Consider the following 27,674-nt stretch of genomic DNA (forward strand, 5'->3'; position numbering starts at 1 on the left):
TCTTAAAGTTTTTATAAAATGCGATGGTTTCGAATGGTTTCCAAAAGGTCGGTGCTTGAGTTCGGACTAAAGTCGAAATGAGTTATCGTCCACAGAGACAAACACAATAACACGATCCTCTTACACGGCTCATATCGCCACCAACTGGACGGACATCACCTAATGTGAACATCGCAGGAGTCGATTTTAAACCCAAGTTGTCGCTTGCTACTTTCTTGTCAAAATACAAGTTTTGATCCTTCCTTTTGAAACGGTTGTGACAGCGACTATGTATGTTTCAGTGCTTTGGACTGAGTACATAATGGTGGGAGTAGGCATATTTTACTGACGCTTCTTTTGCTTTCAACGCCCAGTGATCGAAAGGGAAGACAGTTGAATAATATTGTGCAGGGCGTAGGGCGTAGCTGGAACGTGAATGACGTCTTAAACAACAAACCAAATCTACTGTGTTGTGTTACAGCTGTGCTGCTACTGTGATTATATTTACCAATCTACACATGACTTTTTCAAGATGAAACCATACCTACCGTTACCATAACTACAATTGCATTCTGATTTTCAATACTTATCATAAAATAGCCCCCCCTCCTGCCCCCGATCTGAAAACCGTTCCTACGCCCCTATTGTGTGTTATCAATTCTATGATTTGGATTCTTGTACCACCACTCAATGACAACACAATGACGTGACTCCGTACAGCGAATTAGCCTACTTTGGCACCCTGCTCATTTGTGCGTTATGAGATCGATACCGCAGCTCAGGTGAATCGCCATTATTGAGGTGCATGTGAAAAGCGCAGTGCAATTTAACCACCTGTACAGTTCTAGACTCAATACTCAATCGTACTAAAAATACTGGAGTTATACTGGTTGACACGTCACTGTGCAGTCATACTACATTCTCAGGGCCATGGGAGTACACAGCCCTGCTGTCTCCTGTTGATGGATGTTTTTACTAAAATAAACTTAACTGATTAATCTGTGAATTATTTTGTATGTGTTTGACCTTACATAAATACATAACCAAACATAATAAGTATTGACATTACTCATTAGACCTAACTATCTGATTGTAAAGAATCTGTTCACTCAGCAGTGAGTGGGTACCAGGTAGGATGAGATGCTTATGTGACTGATAACATCATGTGCAGATTGGCACTTTGAATATAATCAGCAGTAGCAGCAACAGCTGTAACAGCAGCAGCAACAGCAGTAGATTTGGTTTGTTGTTTAAGACGTCATTCAGCAATATTCAAGCTATATGGCGGTGGTCTGTAAATAATCGAGTCATGAGACTCTGGACCAAACAATCCAGTGATCAGCAGCATGAAAATTGATATACGCAATTGCATGCGATGACATGTGTCAACCAAGTCAGCGAGCCTGACCATCAAATCCCAGTAGTCGCCTCTTACCACAAGCATGGGCTGCTGAAGACCAATTCTAACCTGGATCTTCACAGGTGTGAGATATTTCTGTTACTTATTACCTCAAGCGCAGACTGGCACTTTGAACCTTATCAGCAGTAGCAGTAGTAGCAGCAGCAGTAGTAGTAGAAACAGCAGTAGAAGCAGTAACAACATACTATATACTCAGCTGGCCTATCTGTACTGACAACATGACCTAATAATTTATTTTGGGTATATGTGTCAGGTCACAGCTGATCCTCGGAGACACCACACCTACCATTATTACAAGTCTTAATAACATATGAACTGACAATGAAGAATTATTTTTGGTGTAATTGGCACAGGATTGTAGCAGCTGTCTTTAAAGCCCAAGGTAAAATGGTGTACACTGGCTATAAATACATGCATCTCCTCCTACTGGTCCTATTTATCATGGATTTCAGGGACTTGTTGGAGTTGGTAATGCCTGGAGCTGAGTGTTGATAGTTCCATGATATATGCTACTGATGTAACATGATATATGTTTCCCTCTGGGCTTTCTTTCAAGGGGAAGTAATATCCTAGGTTAAAATGTCAAGTGGAATTTTTTTCCAAGGATACTAATTCCAAAGGCAGTTTCCATGAAAAGTTTTCTCATATGAACCTTCTTATCTGCAGTATCTGTTTTAACTTCAAACATTCCTCTTTTGCTCTAATGTTGATTGGTTGGTTGTTTAACGCTGCACCCTGCAATATTCCACCTATATGACAGCATTCTGTAAATAATCGAATCTGGACCAGTCAATCCAGTGATCAACATCAAGAGCATTGATTTACGCAACTGGGATACAATAACATGTGTCCACAAAGTCAGCGAGCCTGAATAACCGACCACCTATTACAACAAGCATGAGCTACTGAAGACCAATTCTAACCCGGATCTTCAGGGGTCTTTTACTCTAACGCTATGCTGTTGTCACAGTGTTACTGCTTTCCTTGAAATAACGAAACATGAAAATCATGGGCCAATATTTATTTACTATTTACAACATGTACAAAAATCAAGCTGTGAGTTATCGCTTTCTGACAGGCTTCCATCGGTATTGAGCAGGTGCAGTCTTTGTCTCGTCCTTGACCTTCTCCTTCTTAGCTTCCTTGTCCTGAAATGAGAGAAAAATGAAAGTCTCCAAACAAAGATTTACTTGAAAACATATTTTAAAGTAAACAATGAAATAAATGTAAAAAGAATCATTTCTTGAGTTGCAAATGAAAAAATGTTTCGAGAATTTCTGAGGATAAATTCTCACTGAAACACAGCTTTTAGACATATCGCGCTGATGGACAAACAATATATTAATTGTTCTCAAATAGTGTACCGGTACATCCAGATCTCAAACCCAAGACCAGTGAATTCTGGTAAAGCTAAGGGAAGCAACTCTGTACAGGGAAATAGGGCATCTTAGACCACAGGACAACTTAAATACCCCAATATTCAATTACCAAGTGCTGATTATCAAAATACATGGCTTTATGGCTTTTGAGTCTTGTTCAACTATATTAACTGTGCAACAGCTTTGTAACAAACTCTTGTGTATCATGATGACTGCTATCAACAGGTAGTATGTTGTGCTGTGTCTGATCAACTGACCATTAGATGTATCTTGGTCTCCATCTTGTCTGCCACGACACTCAGATCCCTCTCTCTCTCTATCCTCTTGCCCAACTCACTGTAGCGTTTGTGTGTTGCCACGGCGATGTCCTGGAAACAACCACAGTATCAACACATGGATGTGGAGAAGATGTGAACTACAGTACGTCTATACTACACACATGGGAAAAATCGCCACATCCCATATTATTCCCAGTATCAATGCGCTACCATTAATCATCGCGAAGGAACTTCAAGACCTCAAATCAACTTACTCTCTGGATAAACTGACCCTCAAGGAATAATTATAGTGCAGATATGAAAGAACAAAAACAATTCATAAAAAAAAATAAAAATAATGAACAAGAAAAAATTGTGTCCAGGAACACGGATGGCCCCGCTGACATTCATAAGACATATAAAGATCATTAATTGAACAAAATTCACGAACAAGTTCAATAAACATCCATGCAACTATGAGATGCACACCTATCGAGTCCCAATGAAACACATGTATAAGCTTAATCAATTCTGTTGAGCAGTTTTTGTGGAGAAGTGGATAGACTTAATCCCCCTATTTCACTATCATCAGAGTGAAATTCAACAAAATTTATCTAAGTTCAAATGTCTCTAAACATACAAAAAATTATAAAATACAAAAACAAAATATGAGATGCACACCTTTAGAGTCTCTATAAAAGACATATGTAAGCTAAATGAGTTTTGTGCAGTGGTTTTTGAGGAGAAGTGGATAAAGTACACCCCCTGTTGTATGGGACGAACTGGATGAATAGAACCAAATTCAACTAAGTTCAAACATCTGTAAAAGTGACAAAATTTAGAAATGGGATGAACAAGGTATGAGATGCACACCTTTAGAGTTCCAATGAAACACACGTAGAAGCTCAATCAATTCTGTTGAGCAGCTTTTGTGGAGAAGTGGATAGACATCATCCCCTACAACACTATATTCAGAGAGAAATTCAACAAAATTTATCTAAATTCAAACGGCATTAAAATTGGAAAAATAAATAAAATACAAAATCAAAATATGAGATGCACGCCTTTAGACTCCCTATAAAGCACATGTGTAATCTAAATGAATTCCATAAAGTAGTTTTTGAGGAGAAGTGGATAACGTACACCCCCTGTTGGATGGAACGAACACTGGCTGAATAGAACGAGATTCAACTAACTTCAAACATCTGTAAAAAGTGACAAAATTAAGAAATTGCATAAAAAATTATGAAATGCACACCTTTCAAGTCCCTACAAAAGACATGTAGAAGTTCATTCAATTCTGTTGAGCAGTTTTGTGGAGAAGTGGATAGACTTCATCCCCTATTACACTATCATCAGAGAGAAATTCAGCAAAATATACCTAAAGTTCAAATGTCTCTAAACATACAAAAATCTATAAAATACAGAAACCAAAATATGAGATGCACACCTTTAGAGTCCCTATAAAAAGACATATTTAAGCTAAATGAGTTTTTGTGCAGTGGTTTTGAGGAGAAGTGGATAAAAGTACACCCCTGTTGTATGGGACGAACTGGATGAATAGAACCAAATTCAACTAAGTTCAAACATCTGTAAAAGTGACAAAATTTAGAAATGGGATGAACAAGGTATGAGATGCACACCTTTAGAGTTCCAATGAAACACACGTAGAAGCTCAATCAATTCTGTTGAGCAGCTTTTGTGGAGAAGTGGATAGACATCACCCCTACAACACTATATTCAGAGAGAAATTCAACAAAATTTATCTAAATTCAAACGGCATTAAAATTGGAAAAATAAATAAAATACAAAATCAAAATATGAGATGCACGCCCTTTAGACTCCCCTTATAAAGCACATGTGTAATCTAAATGAATTCCATAAAGTAGTTTTTGAGGAGAAGTGGATAGCAATACACCCTTGTTGAATGGAACGAACACTGGCTGAATAGAACGAGATTCAACTAACTTCAAACATCTGTAAAAGTGACAAAATTAAGAAGTTGCATAAAAATTATGAAATGCACACCTTTAAAGTCCCTACAAAGGCATGTAGAAGTTCATTCAATTCTGTTGAGCAGTTTTTGTGGAGAAGTGGATAGACTTAATCCCTATTTCACTATCATCAGAGAGAAATTCAGGAAATTTATCTAAGTTCAAATGTCTCTAAACATACAAAAATTATAAAATACAAAAACCAAAATATGAGTTGCACACCTTTAGAGTCCCTATAAAAGACATATTTAAGCTAAATGAGTTTTGTGCAGTGGTTTTGAGGAGAAGTGGATAAAAGTACACCCCTGTTGTATGGGACGAACTGGATGAATAGAACCAAATTCAACTAAGTTCAAACATCTGTAGAAGTGACAAAATTTAGAAATGGGATGAACAAGGTATGAGATGCACACCTTTAGAGTTCCAATGAAACACGTAGAAGCTCAATCAATTCTGTTGAGCAGCTTTTGTGGAGAAGTGGATAGACATCATCCCTACAACACTATATTCAGAGAGAAATTCAACAAAATTTATCTAAATTCAAATGACATTAAAATTGGAAAAATAAATAAAATACAAAATCAAAATATGAGATGCACACCTTTAGAGTCCCTATAAAGCACATGTGTAATCTAAATGAATTCCATAAAGTAGTTTTTGAGGAGAAGTGGATAACGTACACCCCCTGTTGGATGGAACGAACAGGCTGAATAGAACAAAATTCAACTAAGTTCAAACATCTGTAAAAGTGACAAAATTAAGAAATTGCATAAAAAAATTATGAAATGCACACCTTTAGAGTCCCTACGAAAGACATGTAGAAGTTCATTCAATTCTGATGAGCAGTTTTTGTGGAGAAGTGGATAGACTTCATCCCCTACTACTCTATCATCATAGAGAAATTCAGCAAAATGTAATTAAGTTCAAATGTCTCTAAACTTACAAAAAAACAATAAAATACAAAAACAAAATATGAGATGCACACCATTAGAGTCCCAAGAAAGCCCATGTATAAGTTCATTGAATTCCACAGAGTGTATTTTGTGGAGAAGTGGATAGAGTACATTCCCCACACATATCCAAAATGAAGGCACTTTCATACAAAAAATAACATAATTATAACTGACTGACTGAGTTTGGTTTTAAGCCGCTTTTAGCAATATTCCAGCAACATCACGGCGGGGGACACCAGAAATGGGCTTCACACATTGTGCCCATGTGGGGATTCGAACCCGGGTCTTCGGCGTGACGAGTCAACGCTTTAACCATTAAGCTACCCCACCGCCCCAACATAATTATGAACAGACATAAAAATTATAGATGTTGCTTTTCCCATGTATAGTAGGACTAGTTGTTAAAACAACAATAGGTGTGGGTGTGGGTGTGGGTGTGGGTGTGGGTGTGGGTGTGGTGTAGGTGTGGGTGTGGTGTGGTGTGGTGTGGTGTGGTGTGGTGTGGTGTGGTGTGGTGTGGTGTGGTGTGGTGTGGTGTGGTGTGGGTGTGGGTGTGGTGTGGTGTGGGTGTGGTGTAGGTGTGGTGTGGGTGTGGTGTGGGTGTGGTGTGGTGTGGTGTGGTGTGGTGTGGTGTGGTGTGGTGTGGTGTGGTGTGGTGTGGTGTGGTGTGGTGTGGTGTGGTGTGGTGTGGTGTGGTGTGGTGTGGTGAGGTGAGGTGTGAGGTGAGGTGAGGTGAGGTGAGGTGAGGTGAGGTGAGGTGTTGTAGACAGTTGTGTTCAAACCCTATGATCCCCTAAACCATTCCCGATCGAACACTGAAGTGGGTAGAATATCAGTGGAATATACGCATGTCAAAAACATTCATTAGCTTTCTGAGGTAAATACCTGTGGGACTGAATAAAATCAACCACTATTGCTCCAAACTTTGAATGAATTTCTTTCCAGCGTCCATGTTAGTTTTTCTAACATAAATCTACAAGTTTAATAACACTCAAGATTTAACCACACCATGAGTTCTGTAGGCACGTCAATTCTATGTGTCCTCCCTAATCTTGTATGCATAAAGAGCGGAATAATGTGCATGTAGAAAAAATGGCCTAAAGTTTAACCCAAAAAGCATGATGTGAAACAACTTTGGAAGACAGCTACAATACAATTTACTGATCGTCATACACAATGACACTTCCTGGTCGCTCCAAGTGCTTTATACTGCAGTGTATTTAACAAGAAACAGTTATCAGTGCAAGCTCTTCAGTAAAACACAAATAAAATGAAAAACCAAAAACTGTTAAAAGAAAAAAGATTCCATTGTTTAAACTTGATTTTTAATTCTCCTTGTTTGCTACTTGCTTATGCAAATACCTCTTCACGTCGTAAATAAGCCATGACTCGATGTACTCTTGATACTCCTCAACATGATGTACGAAGTGCACACCTAGATAGAGGAAGCCAATATATTGAAATCAGTGATATACGAAACGGCAGTTATTCTTTCTAGTTGCATGAAGTTGAACTGCTCAAATCCTTTTTCCTTTGACAGTGAAGTCACGTAATGACGTACTGACTGACTGACGTACTGAGTGAGTGAGTGAGTGAGTGAGTGAGTGAGTGAGTGAGTGAGTGAGTGAGTGAGTGAGTGAGTGAGTGAGAGTGAGTGAGTGAGTGAGTGAGTGAGTGAGTGAGTGAGTGAGTGAGTGAGTTTAGTATTATGCTGCTTTTAGCAATATTCCAGCAATATCGCAGTGGGGGACACCAGAAATGGGTTTCACACATTGTACCCATGTGGGAAATCGAACCCGGGTCTTTGGCATTGCTAGCAAACACTTTAACCACTATGCTACCCCACCACCGCCGCCATTTACTGACTGAAGGATGGCAATGTTTCTTCCAATTTTCAACAGGTCACTGTCAAATGACACTGTACACTCACTGTGCACCAAGGTATGCTACAAAGTCATCATGGTCTCAGGTTTATATCCCTATTTTTAATTTGGGTTTTTTACTCAAGTATAACTTGTAGTACATTTGTGTGTCGTTCCCATGAGGGATTTGAAAGACACACTCTCTAGGCATTGGCCAGTTTACACTTGTTAAGAGGGGTACACAAAGTATGTGATCTGGACTACCAGTTGTCTACATCCCAGTTTGTGGGAACCTCGGTGGCTGAGTGGCTAAGATCCCTGACTTTATGCTGGTCGATTTGGTGCCTCACTCAAGGAGTATGGGTTTGAACCCTGGAGGGAACTTAATGCCATAATGTAAAAGAATTTTTTCAAACTTGTACTGCCTACTGACTAGTTACTGATACCACCCAAAACTTTTACTGCCTACCCACTAGCTACCACCCAAAGATTTTACTGCCTACTAACTAGTTACCACCCAAAACTTTTACTGCCTACCCACTAGCTACCACCCAAAGATTTTACTGCCTACTGACTAGTTACCACCCAAAGATTTTACTGCCTAAACTTTTACTGCCTACCCACTAGCTACCACCCAAAGATTTTACTGCCTACTGACTAGTTACCACCCAAAACTTTTACTGCCTACCCACTAGCTACCACCCAAAACTTTTACTGTCTACTGACTAGTTACCACCCAAAACTTTTACTGCCTACCCACTAGTTACCACCCAAAACTTTTACTGTCTACTGACTAGCTACCACCCAAAATTTTACTGCCTAGTGACTAGTTACCACCCAAAACTTTTACTGCCTACCCACTAGCTACCACCCAAAACTTTTACTGCCTACCCACTAGTTACCACCCAAAACTTTTACTGCCTACTGACTAGTTATCTCCTAAACTTTTACTGCCTACTTACTTGTTATCTCGTAAACTTTTATTGCCTACTGACTAGTTATCTCCTAAACTTTTACTGACTAGTTATCTCCTAAACTTTTACTGCCTACTTACTAGTTAGCCCGAAACTTTTACTACCTACTTACTAGTTACCACCCGAAACTTTTACTACCTACTTACTAGTTATTTCCTAAACTTTGACTGCCTACTGACTAGTTATCTCCTAAACTTTTACTGCCTACCCACTAGTTACCACCCAAAACTTTTACTGCCTACCCACTAGTTACCACCCAAAACTTTTACTGCCTACTGACTAGTTATCTCCTAAACTTTTACTGCCTACTTACTAGTTAGCCCGAAACTTTTACTGCCTACCTACTAGTTACCCCCTCTCCTCCAATCAAAGTCTGGGCTCCATGATCTCTGAATGTGCAGCTTACTGTCAGTATTTCGGGCTAGACGCTGGTTCTTGCCAGAAATGCAAAGTTTGACCAGATGGCAGGGTAACTGTGTTGCAGCCCTTGTTAAATCCAACTTTAGTACCGCAGCTGTCAGTATGATATATGCCTCCATAGATCCATTAAAAAAAGGGAGGACCGAGAGAGATGTTGAGCCACGTTTAATGACATGACTACATGTGAAATAAACATGGCTTGTCAAAAACAAACCAAAAATGCCCCCAAAACACAATTTCAAGTGTATCTACACCACGCCAGTTTAATACCCATGATGCAACAATGGAAAGCAAATCTGCATGACAGGCTGTTCATTGTGACTTCGGTTGTAGCTGCCCATCACACGGCGTGGGCAATTTATCATGACTGACATGCTACAGACGTGCAGAGGTGACAGACATCCACTGTACAAACACTGAAATTGGGAAACTAACATCCGAGCATGCTGATCATCAAAACATGCCTTGTAGATGTCGGGGAGAAATTAACGAGTCGCCATCAAGAGGAATCTTCAACCGACAACAAGAAGCGTGGGGAATCACTATGGGACTTGGGAGGCTTGCGAAATCAATATCGAAATTGACGCTGCCGATCAGCTGACTGTTTTTGTCAACACAGTGCACTTGGGGGCTAATGGTCAAAATGAGCGTAATGAAAACCATCCAAATTCAATCAACGTCCAGTTAAATCAGACAAAGTCATCCCATCTGTGATACCACTGACTCACCTATGGGCCTGCCCCCCACCTCCGAGGGGACGTTGCATCACACCGACCCTCGGGGATCCCAATGAGAGGCCTTACAGTGTAAACAAAGGTCGATCAATTACCAAAACAGCACCCTCGCGTAGTAGCGATCGCTAAACCATGGAGCAATGGATTACAAAGGGTAACACTACCATGCTTATCAAAGCCCCCTTGCTCTTTTCTCTTCTCCAATTTGGCGAGGAGCTCGTCAGAAATTGGATGAAAATGAAAAGCCCTTATTGCAATATGTTCGTAGCTCTGATTGAAGAAGATGTTGAGTTTTTTAGCAAAAATAACATGTTTTGACAAAATATTGGAACTCCCTCCAGAAAGTTTTATGAGAAAATATTTTCTCATTGCTAAGCAAACTCTTGCAAGGAGTCCAAAGAAAACTAGCCGACCATTTAATCAAAAAAAGAGCCTCTCGGGTTCATAGAAAAACAGCGTGGTTTTGACTAGCCATTCTACGAGTGAAACGCGACCCTGTACAGCCCCTGTCCAATAAAAGGGTGTTTGAAATGCGATACCCAGCGTGTTCTTCACAACCCATGGATTACACCAGGGGAATTAACTAAATAAATACAAGTACGACATAAGTGAACCACTCTCCCTTCAATGGATAGGATGGGAGTGCTGACGAAGCATTCACAGATTTCATGTCCAAATTTTTAAAGCCTTTGTGGTCATTTGAAGAGATTGATTTCCAAAATGCAGGAAAGTGCTGAATTCTTCATGATTGACGATTTGCTACATTAGACTCAATGCATTAAACGTATTGAATTTTTTGGGCAAAATTGGTTATTTTAATCATGTTAACAGAAATCGTCCTTTTTTCAAAACTGCGGAAGTTCCAGTTTATGAATGGTACATAATTATGATTATTTGTGGCGAGTAATTGAAGTGTTGATAATAAATAAATCAGCATGTTTGCGGAGTGAATTTAGTATTTGAATAGAGGTAAAATATTCGTAAAACAGAATAACTACAGTTTATGGGTACACTTAGTGGCTACTCATTATCTTGATTATCATGTTTATTATGATCGGGCAAGTATTATTTCAAGAGTAGTAATAATAAGCATCATGATGAAATCCTTTTGTTGTATATCCATACACTTCATGACAATGCAATGCCCAGGAGAGTGCGAAAAAGAACCCAGTTTAAATTCCAAAAATGTAGCAATTTAGTATTTATTATCAAACTATGACATTAAATATGAAACGGAAGACAATGTCTATCCATTAGTGGGTTTGTGGACTGTTTGGCCCCCAAATTCCTATAGATGCTTGAAGTAAGTGAGTGAGTGAGTGAGTGAGTGACACCCCATCGGCAACTGATTATCAACTCGCTGCGACAGTTTTCATCTTCCAAAGGACAGTGATTTCAACAATTTCATTCACATGTCCTCTTCACACCTAACACCTATTTGTAAAAAGAGATATTTAGTTCATGTTATTTTCTGTTCTCCAATCTAGTTGTGCTTTTTTTGTAAAGTGTTTTTGTGAACCAACTCTCAAAATAGATAAAAAACATTATTCACAGATTTTCAGTAGAAATAATAATATTCAAATGCAATGACAAATCTAATTCAGAAATGAATATATTCTGCTGAAACTACTCTCATATTTCAGTCTTGATTGAACTCTTCAAAGAGAACTGTAGCACTATACAGTACATTGACTTGACATCCAGCTGAAGCTCCAGTGAACTGAACAGGTTGCACACAAAGATTTTTACACAAATACTATGCAAATATCCAGGAAAAATATCAACAGTGCATAACAAACTGTTCCGGTCGGCAAAAGAAATATGCAAATTACTGACATATGCAAATCATTGAAATATGCAGATAAACAAAGTGAAACTTATCTCTGTTTACTTTCCAACAGACTGGAACCTAATGCCACAAAAATATTTATTTTCCCAAATGCAAGATTTAGAAAAGTCCTATAAAGTCAAAAGGATATTTTAACAAAACACAATGTACAATAGCAGACTAATGCATAGTTGGCTACAGACTAGTGTTGGGAATTGGTTAAAATCTTATAATTGATGATTGGTTCATTACAACCGATCAATCATCGAAAATAGTTGGTTAGCTTTATTTATCAAATTGTCCTGGTTATGTTTGTTAATGTACACAACATAAAGAAAAAACATGTAGTTATTTCGGTTGTTTTGGCAAATTTCATGACTTTAAAGGATGACTAATATGTTAGGAACATAAATTTCCTGGAGTCTTCAACATATTTTTAAATCATGACTTAGAACGAGCTTGTAGTGCTTATGAAACGCAACAAACAAAACCAACCTTGTGATAAATATTGTCAATGCAAACAAGTGTTTGTGTTCGTGTTCAATTATGACAAAATGTTATCGATTGCTTGGTCGTTTAGTCATTACGACCAATTTTCGATTATTTCAATCACCACTACTACAGATATGTAGTAGAACAAACCATTCTCTGACAGAATGGAACACCTGGTGTTAGAGCACAGAGAGCAGCCTGTAACGACAGTGTAACACCAACTTGGCTTTATGTTTCCCATGCAATAACAACCCAACCAGATAAATGTGCAAAATGATACAAATGGATAATGACAAATAATTTGTTTGTAATATAGACCTACCTAACACATTCACAGTTACACCCAGAGAGGGAATATGGGCTTTGGCCACCTATAACACTGTGTGGAGATGGTAGGTCTGAGTGCATTACATCAAGAAAAGCAACAAATAACAGAAGAAATACTGTCATCAAATTAAATACAAGAAGACAAAGTCATCAATATCCCCCGCAATGGCAAAATACTCTTCATTAATATATCTACTAGTTATGATTATGTCAAATGTTTTGGCGTGTATATAGCAAAGTGGAAGGAGAGTATTGAAAGGTTTTGAAGCTCTGCTCCAGAAAGGAGCACTTCCCCAAAATTCAGTCTAAGTCAAACTTGCTGCCATGGAGATGCAAAAAATATTTTATTCAGAATTCAAAAACTACCAAAAGGCACCATCTCACTACCAGACCTATCTATGTGCCAAGTTTGGTGAAGAAATATTGAATGGTTTTAAAGTTCTGCTCCAGAAAAGGGGAATGTGCATGGACAGACGGGTATTTTAATAACCCCCCACAATGTGGATAAAAATAGATGAGGTGTGGTGAAATTGGGTTTAACGTTGCGCTGGAGAATATTTCGCTCATATGACGATGCATGCATGTGTATGTGTATGTGCGGCTGCTTGTACTAGCCCAGACTGAGGCTGGTTTTACAGTGCTAGCCCACTGAGATAGCATGCCGCAGTGTAACATGAATACCCCACTCAGACACATTACAATGACTCCGAGTCAACCAGTCCTTGTTGTATCCATTAATGCCGAGCGCCAGACAGGGACCAACAAGTACCATATTTTAACGTCTTTTGGTATGACGCGGTCGGGGATCGAACCTGCGACCTTCCGCTCTCTGGGCGGACGCTCTAACCACTACACCATGGAGGCAGTCCCGGATAAAAATAAGTCCACGAAGACTGTGAGTTGTCCTTCACTACATATCTTGACACAAAACATCATACGAAAATACAAAAGTGATTGAGTATGATTTTACCCCACTTTTAGCAATATTCCAGCAATATCACAATGGGGGAATCAAACTTGTACGGGGGAATCGAACTCGGGTCTTCAGAGTGACGAGCGGACACTTTAACCTTCAGGCTACCCCACCGCCCCGAGAAAATACAATTTGAGCTTTTCGTTTTCAGCTTTTGCGAAAATACAATAGGCTGAAAACCCAATAGCTCAAATGAAAACTGTCAGTATCGCTGTGGAATTTATCCGTGAATATCAAGAATGAACCTGACAGATTATATCCACTAATCTTGTGAAAATTATCCATGGTTTCACTTGCACAATTCATTTAATGCATGTGACAAATTACATGAAGCGATTCACCAATCACAGAGACAGCAGAAGCTGGCCCTCTCTCCTGGTAAGCTGTGAGGCATCTGCCCTAACACATAACCTTTGATCACCCAGTCACCCCTGGGGGTACTTTGGGAGGGTTTATGCAGACGAGAGTGGTAATGAAATAAAAATTGCTAATTTCCCTTATATCTCCAAAATGGCCGATTATGAGGTCCATGAACTTCAGAACTAATTGTCCCAAACAGTATGATTGATTGCCATAGTTGTGTTATTATGAAATGTTATTGTATAAATGTCCCTTAACTCGTGAGGGGCAAACAAGCAGCTGACTACGATGCTTCTGGGGTCAGTTCAACATGGGAGTCTTAAAAATGTCACTGTGGGACTCGCAAATTTAATTTGTTGATTGTCAGATACTTTTGCACTAAGCATGCAGTGGCACACGTACTTTCTACATATTCCTTGGGAAAAGTGAAAGATTTTACTTTTCAAAAGAAAAATGTGGCATAAATTTACAACAGGAAAAAAACATGAAATTTTGTTTAAAAAAAAAAAATATTACAAAATGATCAGGACACAAATAAGTAGGGTTGAGGTTAGACTAACAGTAGTCTCTGAAATGAACATATGTTACAGAAAAAAGCTCAAAGTAAAAAAATAAAGTATAATGAAAAGGAGCCCTGAGACTGTGGAAATCTGGACTTGCGTGGGCTTTCTTGGATATATTTACTTCAGGGTCTGAATGAAAGACCAAGTAGAGGTTCATGCATTGGCTCATCACAGTGAAGACCCAGGTTTGATTCCCCACATGGGTACAATGTGCAGAAATATTACGAAAAGCATCGATATATCTCATTCACTATAAATGGAATCGATTAATGTTAACAGATCATGTTTTAATTCTCCTTTTATCAAATGATGTTTTGCAAATGTTTTGCTGATACTCCCTTCAAGTTCAGTCAGTTAGTTGTCTGATATTGGAAGCTGGACACACTGATGACTCGAAATGTGTTCATAGACACAGTCATATTGAACTGTGTAACTCTTTTAAATCTCAAGTCCCAAATATGTTTTACTATTGCAGAACACAAACAATCTTTGGTATTGAAAAAGGCTTTTGAGGATCTGTCAAAGAATAAACTAAACAGGTTGAGTCATGTGACAGATCAGGTAGTGTCATTTGACATGGTTGGTTGTGTCATATGACAGTGCTGGCTGTGACATGACAGGGTTGGTTGTGTCATATGACAGTGCTGGATGTGTCATGACAGGGCTGGCTGTGTCATGTGACAGGTTTTGTTGTGTCATATGACAGTGCTGGATGTGACATGACAGGACTGGCTGTGTCATGTGACAGGGTTGGTTGTGACGTGACAGGGCTGAATGTGACATATTACAGGGTTGGTTGTGTCATATGACACTGCTGGATGTGACATGACAGGGCTGGCTGTGTCATGTGACAGGGTTGGTTGTGTCATGTGACAGTACTGGCTGTGACATGACAGGGATGGCTGTGTCATGTGACAGGGTTGGTTGTGTCATATGACAGTGCTGGATGTGACATGACAGGGCTGGCTGTGTCATGTGACAGGGTTGGTTGTGTCATATGACAGTGATGGCTGTGACGTGACAGGGCTGGCTGTGTTATGTGACAGGGTTGCCTGTGTCATATAACAGGGCTGACTGTGACATGACAGAGCTGGCCGTGTCATGTGACAGGCTTGGTTGTGTTATGTGACAGGGCTGACTGTGACATGACAGGGCTGGCTGTGTCATGTGACAGGGTTGGTTGTGTCATATGACAGTGCTGGATGTGCATGACAGGGCTGGCTGTGTCATGTGACAGGGTTGGTTGTGTCATATGACAGTGATGGCTGTGACGTGACAGGGCTGGCTGTGTTATGTGACAGAGCTGGATGTGGCATGACAGGGTTGGTTGTGTCATATAACAGGGCTGACTGTTACATGACAGGGCTGGCTGTGTCATGTCACAGGGTTGGTTGTGACATGTGATAGGATTGGTTGTGTCATATGACAGGGCTGGCTGTGACATGACAGGGTTGGTTGCGTCACATGACAGGGCTGGCTGTGATGTGACAGGGTTGGTTGTGTCATGTGAAAGGGGTTGGTTGTGTCATGTGACAGGACTGGTTGTGTCATGTGACAGGGTTGGTCATGTCATGTGACAGGCCTGGCTGTGACATGACAGGGCTGGCTGTGTCATGTGACAGGCCTGGTTGTGACATGACAGGGCTGGCTGTGACATGTGATAGGATTGGTTGTGTCATGTGACAAGGGTGGTTGTGTCATGTGACAGGGCTAGCTGTGACATGCAACAGGGCTGGTTGTCATGTGACAGAGCTGGCAGTGTCATGTGACAGGGCAGGTTGTGTCATGTGACAGAGCTTGTAGTGTCATGTGACAGAGCTTGCAGTGTCATGTGACAGGGCTTGTTATGTCATGTGACATGGCTGTGACATGACAGGACTGGCTGTGTCAGTGTCAATATGACACAGAGCTGGCATGTGATAGGGTTGGTTGTGTCATGTGACAGGGCTGGTTGATGTGACAGGCCTGGTTTGTGACATGACAGGGATGGTTGTGTCATGACAGAGCTGACTGTGTCATGTGAACCGGTGTGGCTGTGACACATGAGCTGGATTGTTGTGTCATGTCATGTGTCATGTGACAAGGCTAGGCAACAGGGCTGGTCATGTGATCAGTGTCATGTGACAGTGACATGTGACAGGACTGGTGACACAGAGCTGTCTTGTGACACAGAGCTGGTTGTGTCATGTGACAGAGCTGGTACTGTCTTGTGACAGGGCTGTGACCGGGCTGGCTGGCTGTGACAAGGCAGGTTGTGACACTGATGTGACAGCTAGAACCCACCTTCAGCGTCTCCTCATCCATCATCTTACTAAGGTCCATTGACTCCAGCATGCTTCGAGTTGGACGGTTGTAAGCTCTGTTCACAAATGCTGGGTGGGTGTCAAAATGTTTGGCAGGATCAAAGTTCTTGGCTACAAAAAGGAGAAATTTGTTGAAAGTTTGGACTCAGTGAAGGTTATCAATTATTTTAACACATTGGAACACACTGGAACATGTCTCACCCTTTAAGAACTGAACCTATCACATTGTGAAATAAACAAGAGCCACTGCCACTTTGATTTCCAGGAACCATATATACACACTATACAGCCAGGATCAATTTCTGGTTGACCATTTCTGCAATGTTATGACAGAAGTCTGTATCAAACTGCTCTTATCAAGATAATGAAACATTTTGGCAACAGCTCACCTTCTTTCTTGCTGTCCACAAAGACAATGTGTTTATTTTTGGGTTTGCTCTCGCTGTCTATCAGCTGCAGTGATGACTTCAGCTTCTCAACTTTCTGAAAACCACAAGTACAGAAACATGACCAAAACATCCCTCGTACAATAAACAACATAAGATGTCCTACTGACATACAGTAAACTATGCCTATAACATACTAACAGGCATAATAACCTGAGTTTGGGGTCCTGACCATTTGCCATGTAACTTAATCAAATGTATATAAGGAATTACTGTTATAACAAACTGAAACACTGGCCCCTTTGTTTACTTACTTTACCCCACTTGGTATTGATGTTTTGGTATTAGCAATTAACACAATATGATCCTTAGCCCCGAAAATATGAAATGATATATTTCACAGGTGTAAAGAATGGGTTTGTCCAGGACATTGCACATCTATTACTCTATTTTTAAAATCCAACCAAACTGGCTGTGGCATGAAGCAGTTTGATCCATGTTGAAAGCGTCCTCCAGGTGAGTGACAAATTTTCCCCATTCAGGACTAATCCATCATCACATCATTACACATCATGGATGTAGGCCCATACACCTAAACTTACAGTGCAACCAGCATACTCTTTGAATTAAACATTCTTATTATTGTTTCTCAACTGCACAGCATGAAAAAGACTGACTGACTGACTGACTGAGTTTTACACCGCTTTTAGCAATATTCCAGCAACATCAGGGCGGGGGACACCAGAAATGGGCTTCACACATTGTACCCATGTGGGGATTCAAACCTCTTCGAGCCGATTTAACCATTAGGCTACCCCACCGCATGAAAAAGACACCTTGCCAAACACCTTGCCAAACAGACACTACATGTGTGATAATACATCCCATGAAACAGAAACATGACATACTAATATTCCTTGTGAAGAGGACCCGTGAAGATCAGGGTTAGAATTGGTCTTCAGCAACCCATGCTTGTTGAAAGAGGCGACTAACGGGATCGGGAGGTCAGGCCTTCGTGTCTTTGCGAGGATTAAAGATTTTCAAAAAAATGTTCAAATCTAAATTTTAGATGACCCGTGTCTCAAAATGCTTCACAGTACAATACATCATGACAAGGCCGGACACTTCGGTGCACCCCATCCGCATGCTTTATCAATCGCTAAGCTAACATCGCATGCAATCGATTAAAACTTAATGTAAACATAATCATGGATGATTGGCCTATTGAGCACCACTCATGGCACCTACCAATTCTTAATTGTTATTTCTGCAAGTCGATTAAAATCCAATTTTGGGATGTGATCTAAGCAAGCCCTCTGATTGGTCAGCACTTGTAAATCTGCACATTCTCTTTAAATTTGTGGGATGTGTTACTTTCATCAACTGCTTGACTTGGAAATGTATCAAACGTTTTTCCAGCAATGGCTTCTCAAAAGAAAGCATCAGTTGTAAATGTCTCCTTACCAAGCATCGACCAATCAGAGGGCTTCTTTGACCACATCCCTGTTCTGTGGATACATCATCATCCATTTGTGTCAAGATCCTTCAGTTATGATTCAAAATCAGGCCTAGGCTGGATTATTTACAGGCCGCCACCATATAGCTGGAATATTGCTGGGTGCGGCGTAAAACAACAAACAATACCAACAATCGGATCAGCATACACAAACTAGCAAAATATCATACTCAGTGGATACATATCCATACATCCATGATTTACAAACCATACATCCATAATTTTCAAAATATGTCTTTTCTTTGCTTTCCTTAGAAGTTAAAAAACACATTTTTTAATATTACTTGCCATTTCACATTTACTATACAAACATCAAGTGTTCCCTTAATTCTTTAGAGTCATATATGCTGACATGTGTCTTCACATAAGTGGAAAGAACTACATCAAACCTGAGCAAACCTGAGCTAATACTCGATTTTAAACTTTATGCGTTTTACATCCAATATGTTGTAAGTAGAATTCCATATAGGCAGTGATTTTATATAATGTGTAAGACAATGTTTTGTAACTACTTGTCTGTCTGGCATGCCAGTCTTGTTCATATATGTGGTCACACCTTAGGCAAGTGAGTTTGTTCAAGATCGCCTCTGTTTACCTAGCAATAAATCAAATGGGTACCCGTTGGGAAAAGTAATATGACTATTGACCTTCTAACGCCTCACAGGTAGTGTGGGTTACCGTGGGTATACCATGTCCATATGTTGTATGCGCCTAGAGCATGTCTGTGTGGCGTGGGGTTCAGCACTATATAAGTGGCCATATTATATATGTTTGAGATATATCACCAACTCTGCTACAAACTATCAATACCAGTGGGTGATAGCATGAGCATCAAACAACACCAGTTATCATTAGCTGGTTCTTACAAAGAGCATAATGAGTGAGTGAGATGGGTTTAATAGTGCTAACTATAATCTATTTATATCACAGCATATCAGCTTCATGTAATAGAAAATCCACCCGTGAAGATCGGGGTTAGAATTAACCTTCAGTAACCCATGCTTGTCGTAAGAGGCAACTAACAGGATCGGGTGGTCAAGCTCGCTGACTTGGTTGACACATGTCATCGGTTCCCAATTGCGCAGATCGATGCTCATGCTGTTGATCACTGGATTGTCTGGTCCAGACTCGATTATTCACAGACCACCGCCATATAGCTGGAATATTGCTGAGTGCGGCATAAAACTCAACTCACTCACTAATAGAAAATCTCAAACAGATGCAAGTGATTACCGCTTTCATGAAACCCATGACAACAACAGCCACAATCATGGGTTTCTGGTGTGACCATGGGACACAACTGGTGTTGGAGCCATTGACCGAATAATCGATCAATCATATGATTTCGCATATCGATTGGCTCAGAACACAAAGCGCTATTCACAGAAACTACAACATTAAATTAAACTTTAGAAAGTATGTTTCTTGTTGTCATGTTTGTTAAATCAAGACATAAACAACTGATGCAGTTCCCCATCCCGTAAAAGTGCACTCTAAACAACATACTCAAGTGTATGTCACTTGATTGTCTTGATGGTAGTATTAATCGGTGAATGTTTCGTTTGCATAATGATATGATTGTACACTGTTATTGTCCACACATGTTTTGTGATTGGGGTTTGTGATTATGATTACAATCAATTACTGAATGATTACTGAGCTCCAATTATCAATCTATATTGTAAGTGCTAAGTCTGTACAGTAAATTGTGACGGTTAAGCAGACAGAGCCACCTATGCCCACACAAAGAGCATGGATTACATGTGACATATTTTCCTATTATTTAGTGTTACAACAGATCTACTTAACATACCTTTTTCTCTGTGAATCGTTTAAAGTTGACGTATCTCAGATCCTGCGTCTCCATCAGCTTCAGCTGTTCCTCGGTGTTCATCGGCTCTGAACTCTCTCGTCTCTGATGAACACCATCCTGATGGGGCAATTACAAAATGATATATATCCCTAAATAGTTGATATTCATGAATGAAACGTATTTTCATAAGCATGACCTTTCCATCTCTGCCAGATTACAAAAGGTGAGAAATAGAAGTACTTTGTACCTTTTAAACAATAGTTATTGTCAGATGATATTTTAGGGGAAGTCATCAGGCCAGTCTGGTAGCCTTGTGGTTAAAATATTCGCTCTTCATGCTGAACATGTGGGTTCGATTCCACACAGGGTAAACTGTGTGAAGCTTATTGATGGTGTACCCAGAATATTGCCAAAATTGTCAAAAACCCTCACTTACTCACTCACTTGGATGTCATCACAGGTCATTTGTTTTCAAATGGCAGTGATTACTTTTGCCATTACAAGTGTCACACACACATTGTAAATACTCAGCATTTGTTTAAAATAACATTATGTTAGTGATGTGCTTTATAGCTGTTCATGCGATATTCGAGAAAACCGATGTCCTCAAGTGCCCAAAACCCACAACACAAGAATAACCAATGTTATTTGTTTAGTATGTTATGTTATGCATATGCTGCACTTCAAACATTTCTTAACAGCATTACTATCACAGGGTGTTTTGTTTGCACTAAATCCACCCACCCCAACAAATTCATGCCAAATTGAATATGCTTCATGAGTAGATGAGTAGTCAACAGTAACATTGAAAAACTATCTTACCATTTTCTGAGTTTTCACCATGTTGAAGTAAAACTCATCTGGATTTCTGTCCTCAGCCTTGCGCTTCAGAGCTTTCAGCGTTTTCTGTTTTCTCTGAAAATCGCTGGAACAAACAGATGCGGAATGGTCACTATCTTGCAGATTTGTGCCAGCAGCGATTGTTACCGATCCTACACTAACCTCTGTTGTAGTATTAACAGAGTATGAATGGTAATGTTTCTGATTCTCTGTATCCATAACAACACAGCATTTACAGTGTCAATTATCATTTCCTGGTCATTGCTATAGATATCAACTGAAATGAATAATGTCTCAAATCATATAAATTTCTACTGTATATGAATACAGTTTTCTTCGAATGTGTTTAGTTGTCATAGATGGGGAAGGGCTATCCATTTCTGTACAAAACATATTCAGTTTTGTGATATGCATGGTCATGGATTGACCAGTTCATTTTTGTTTAGGTGTGTGAAGAAAAGTTCTCGTGAAAAAAGTCCTAAATTTACCTAGGAAAAAGAGTCCTCCGGAAAAAAGTCCTATTTTGAAACAGGATTTTTTGACAAAAGAATAAACAGTCTTTTTTAGTTTTTCATAGGGTTTATTGATTTTTATGCATTGTATATTCATACAACAAATGTAAAATAGATCGATCCTGTATACATTACAGAGGTTTTCAGCTTTATTCCTACTACAGAGTATTGATGAATATTAATGTCTACTGACAACATAATCAGTGACAAAAAAACCGTGCAGGGACACTTTGACACTTACAACTCATACCTTTGAAAACATTGTTTTAAAGATCAAAGATCAATTTGAATATCTAATCGGTCCGTTATAAGCACAAAATGTAAGTATTTCATGTTTCTAAATGTCATCTAAAGATCAAAGACCTATCTAAATATCTAATTTTTACCAAGGACCTTTTTTCTTACAATCTTTTTTTTAACAGATGATACAACTTTATTGTGTTTATTTATCTGAATTTCAATACTACAGCTTTTATCACTCAATCATCTTCTACAGTCCGTCATCCCTTTAAGTCGTGACTATGACACTACGACAGACGAGGAACTGACAGGTCTCCCGGAATAGATTTTGAGATGTCCCCCGCCATGACTGGCTGTTCCGTTTCTGCGGTTTCACCCCGCCGCAACAGATAACAACTTTTGCATTTTCAATGATGATAGTTTCTTAAACAACTTTTTGGATGGAGTCCGGAAAATTTTCAAATATAAGAAAGCTGTTGGGTATTAGTAAATGATAAACATGTGTACTATTTATATTTCTGTGGCAATTTTGTACAATGATAAAATTTGCAATTCATCGGTCCGTTTCTGACTCAAACAGACTGTATATGCCACACAAAATGATTGGAGACGATCAGAAAGTCTGTAAGACTCCCAGAATAAATTGATGCTTGAGTTGACAATGTTGTTTACACTGTCTCAATAAAAGAAGAAAACTCCCCATAATTCCTGGGAATCGATACCTGGGCTTGTCGTTTTAATAGTTTGTTTGTTTTTATTATACACTTAAATTTCACAAAGAATTCCAGCAACATGTACTTACTCTGCTCTTTCCTTGTAATCCTTTTTCTTCTCTAACATGCCCAATTTTGCTCGGGATTCAGGCTGAAAAATAGTTGTATACATCAGTTTTCATTCAATTGCTCCGGATTGATCTGACAAATACATGCGCTGTCGTGAAATTTACTAGAACAGTCTAATGCATGATATCCAATTAGTCGATGTATGATATCTATATAATCTATTATACGCATGTGCATATCTAAACTTTGTAAACACTGGCCATGCTTACGTCTCCTATTTTCGTGGCAATACTGCCATCATATAAATAAACGTGTGACATTTCTCAGTTTGAAAACACTTTACCTGACTCCTTTCTTTGTATGTCCGACGCAATGCCTTGTTTGCCTTCGTAAAGGACGCCATGGTTGTAGTTTCAGTCTGGAAGATGCTTTTATCTAAATCAACACACAATATTTCACGTGTGAGAAAGAGAACGGAAGTTGGCTATTTTTAGCCCTTATTCTCAAGAGAGCTTCAACAGGGGACATAACTGAGGATTGCTGAAACTCAGTTCATTCTGTCTGCTTCAGTGAACACTTGCTATTAACGCTCTGACAGCACTGAGCACTATATATACGTAGGAGCTAAATACTGGTTTTAAGTTTCATGTTTTTCATGTGTGTCTGTCATGTACAAAAACTTTTTTATCTTGGAGTACTGCAAAAAGAAAACAGTGAATAACTAATTTTCATATTCAATCTACATAAAACATTTATGTTTTTTAATACAAAGAAAATAATAATTGAATTTGAAGTAATGGAGATATTCTTCTTTATATCCCATAAACATAAGCTGTCATCAGAAAAACAGTGAGTGTATGTGTGTGAGTGAGTATGGCTCTACGCCGCTTTTAGCAATATTCCAGCAATGTCACGACGGAGGACACTAGAAATGGGCTTCACACGTTGTACCCATGTGGAAATTGTACATACAAGAAAGAGAACTGAGAAAAAGATTTTGGCGAATTTACAAATTTGATAGTTGTCGCGAATGATGCAATAATGTATATGGGTAGATGTTTTGTCAGTGAATATGGTCAGTGAATATGGGCCTCGTTTAGGTACAAGACGGTGTCAGCCTTGAAAGTTAATGAAAAACTGACAGACAGTTTATTCAGTAAAAAGGCCCCCTGTACGGGCATCGTTTGGTTGCATGAATCACGCATGTTAAAGAAGTGGTTAGGTTTCTCTTAGCTTGTGTATTCTATATCAATATATACATATGCTTGTGTTATAAACAACATAACAGTTTTCCGATGAGATGATTTCGTTACAGTCTGAGACTTGACATACTTTTTGAGATACATAGCTCTTTAAACGCTCACAGAGAAGCAAGACATGAATTCACCTTCTATAGAAGGTCTTCCACTTTCTATCAAATATATCCTTATCTCTCAAAATCAATTGCAAGTTTAGATCTGAACGTGTCACACATAGTCTCAGGTCTATACGGATAGGGAGGGAAACATAATTTGCTACATCTAACAGGGATTTTAAATACACAAAATAAACTTATCAGATAAATTGTGGCTAGAAATAGATCGTGATTGTTGAAGATTGTCAAATGTAATTTGTTCAGAAAGGCGAACAAATATATTCACATTGCCAACATGTTGTGTTGACAATATATATATATATATATATATATATCCATATCCATATCCATATCCATATCCATATCCATATTCATATCCAAACTTTGTATAGCCAAGGAAATTGATATAAGTTGCCCATATGGTGAGACAAGAGTTATTTTAGCACCAAACAGCTTTGGCGAGGTAATTTGTTCAAGTCTAAATGCAGTAAACTGCACCAGTACTTGATAACCCTTATGGTATATACAAGTTGGAGAGGGGCTGCACCACTCCCCAAAACCATTGTATTGTTTGTTGTTTCAGAAACCATTTACTCTTTGTATGATGTACATCTTCATTAACTTTGCAGTATGAAATACCCTGTACGTATACACCAATACAAACTTTAGAAACATCATATGTCTTTAACACATCTTGACCAGGTATATCACCATTTTTTTATATCTGTACAAAGCCATGTTACTCTGTGCAACAAGAGTAGTTTGTGCTTCAGTCCAAATACGGTTAAGCGCGAACACAATACCCAAATATCTATTTAAAAAAAGACCATTAATCTTAATCTTAATCATATTGTTTTAGATGACCGCCATTTTTTTCCCTTCAAATTCACCTTCATGGAATTGCAAAAAAAAAAGCAAAAATCTTTTCATAGTATAAGCTGCATGTGACATGGACACCCGCAATATTTATTGACATCAGGAAAACAAATTGTTTCTTGCAATATTTTCATGGTCTCGAATTTGTGTTTGAGAAAGATAAGAGCCCCTTTTAACCAAAAGGCGATGTCATACTACAAAAATAGCTGAAGATTTTCTTGTACAAGCAAATGCTAGTCTATGCACCATGAAATGTGTCGAGAATGTCCACACATACCGTTGTATATATACTCATGCCAATAATGGTTGTCACCCCCTTCAATTTTTTTAATTGGAGAGGGTGTGGGTGTGTGGGGGTTGGGGTGGGAGGGGGGTGACAACCATTATTGGCATGAGTATGTATACAAATGTAAATAGTTTAGGACTTTATTTTAGGGATTGATTTTTAGGGATTGATTGGTGTTCTATCTGAACACGTTAAGGATCTATCTTGAATACACGAAATAAATTATCGAAACGTTTAGAATTTAAACACGTTCAAACAAGTTTAAATATGTTTAGAATTTAAAAATGTATAAACGAAGTGTGTATATAAGCTATATGTCAAATATGGATGTATTGAAACTAGGTGAGGGCATCAGATTCAGTGGCACTTGTAAAACAGAGATGCCACCAGGACTTGGTATTATATTAACATAAACATGTACAAATAGACCAAGCTGAGATAATGATGACGACGACAAGTGACATTTGTGACGACACCAGTCTCCGCAGCAGAGGCGGAAACGTGGAAGACTACAAATCAAGGGGTAGCAGATGTCCATACCGCCCAGGTTTAAAATGTGGTGCGTTCATAAATATGTTGTTGTCTAACATACAATACTATACCTCTCTCATACAGACGTTTAACTTGTAAATACACTTGTAAATATGACCTAAACTGTCATAATTATGGAAACCGGGGACGTGTTAAGACCTGTATCCAGGATCTGAGTATATTTATACAGGGGTAATTGTGCTTAGTTACATATTACTGACTGACTGAGTTTGGTTTTACGCCGCTTTTAGCAATATTCCAGCAACATCACGGCGGGGGACACCAGAAATGGGCTTCACAAATTGTACCCATGTGGGGATTCGAACCCGGGTCTTCGGCGTGACGAGCCAACGATTTAACCATTAGGCTACCCCACCGCCCCGAGTTACATATTAAGTACTAGTGTGATCCTAACATGTCTTAGGGGTCGATTCCCCACATGGGTACAATGTGTGAAGCCCCTTTCTGGTGTCCCCGACGTGATATTGCTGGAATATTGCAAAGCGCGGCGTAAAACGAAACTCACTCAGTCCTAAACAGCAGCAACCAACCATGCATGCTGAAATAAAACTGAAAAATAAAATCCAAGATATTGCTAAAGGCGGCGATACAATGCCTATGATAAAGATGATTTTAGCATTGAAAGGCAAGGAAAATATATGATAATTATATGTGTAAGTTTCACCTCACCTCAAAAGAAACGTCCATGGCAATTAGTGTACAAATACAATGTAATCTCCACAACAACCTTGATCAGTATCTTCGCAGCAACAGCTCCAGATCCGTCATTAATCTACCTTTTTATTAACACCATAACCACTACCATCTCATTCGTGTAATTTGTAAACTACATTGTAAATACAGAAGGTGGTGATGAATTTCAACGTGGCATCCTCATCACAAAAAGTGAGTGAGTGACTTTAGTTGTATGCCGCACGCAGAAATGTTCCAGCTATATGGCGGCGGTCTGTAAATAACCCAGTCTCAACCCGACAATCCAGTGATCAACATCATGAGCAATTGGGATACGATGACATATGTCAGGCAAGTCAGAGAGCCTGATCACCCGATCCCGTTGTAGCCTCTTACGACAAGCATGGGTAACTGAAGATCAATTCTATCCCGGATCTTCACGGGTCTCATCACAAAAAGGGGCGGTGAGGTAGCCTTGTAGTTAAAGCGTTCGCTCGTCACGCCGAAAGCCCGGGGTCGATTCCCCACATGGGTACAATGTGTGAAGCCCATTTCTGGTGTCTCGCCGTGACATAGCTGGAATAAAAAAAGCGGCGTAAAACGAAACTCACTCACTCCCCAGCAACCAACCAGCCATCCTTAAATAAAACTGAAAAATAAAATCCCAGATTCTCTCAGGTTCAAGTTACGTACCGACTAACCCTCCCAGAATGATACAATGTCTTAATGTAACCATAAATAATTTGTTCAACCTTCTGTTGCCTGCCAAAGAAGGACAAGACAGCGTTTCTTGCGTGGAAACATTTCAGTATAACAAAGGGGGTATAAACTAGTCTCTCTCAAACAAGGAGGGGATTATATATGGTTTAACGCTGAAGTTTTATGTACGCGATACTTGACAGCGCAATGAGTGCGTTGAAGTGCGATTTTATATACGATATTTTATGTCATAATAGCCTGATAGTGGAACATGATTTATACTGTGTTCATGTACGGGAATATATAATTTAAAAGTAAGGTATACTGC

At 39.2% G+C, this 27,674-nt stretch overlaps 1 protein-coding gene across 1 annotated transcript; it reads right to left on the reverse strand.

The window, feature by feature from the left end:
- Window positions 1-2,405: 2,405 nt before the first annotated feature.
- Window positions 2,406-23,398, reverse strand: LOC124289933 (probable U3 small nucleolar RNA-associated protein 11). The gene is made up of 8 exons (XM_046726602.1): window positions 23,251-23,398; window positions 22,928-22,989; window positions 21,356-21,458; window positions 20,534-20,650; window positions 17,208-17,301; window positions 16,799-16,929; window positions 3,036-3,146; window positions 2,406-2,547 (listed from the first exon to the last, which is right to left on the reverse strand). Exons 1-8 carry the CDS (start codon window positions 23,308-23,310, stop codon window positions 2,461-2,463), a joined length of 765 nt encoding a protein of 254 aa, XP_046582558.1. The 5' UTR covers window positions 23,311-23,398; the 3' UTR covers window positions 2,406-2,460.
- Between the last annotated feature and the right edge of the window lie 4,276 nt (window positions 23,399-27,674).

Source organism: Haliotis rubra, unplaced genomic scaffold (assembly GCF_003918875.1).
Source record: "Haliotis rubra isolate DU_JTF1 unplaced genomic scaffold, ASM391887v1 Scf452, whole genome shotgun sequence".
NCBI lineage: Eukaryota > Metazoa > Mollusca > Gastropoda > Lepetellida > Haliotidae > Haliotis > Haliotis rubra.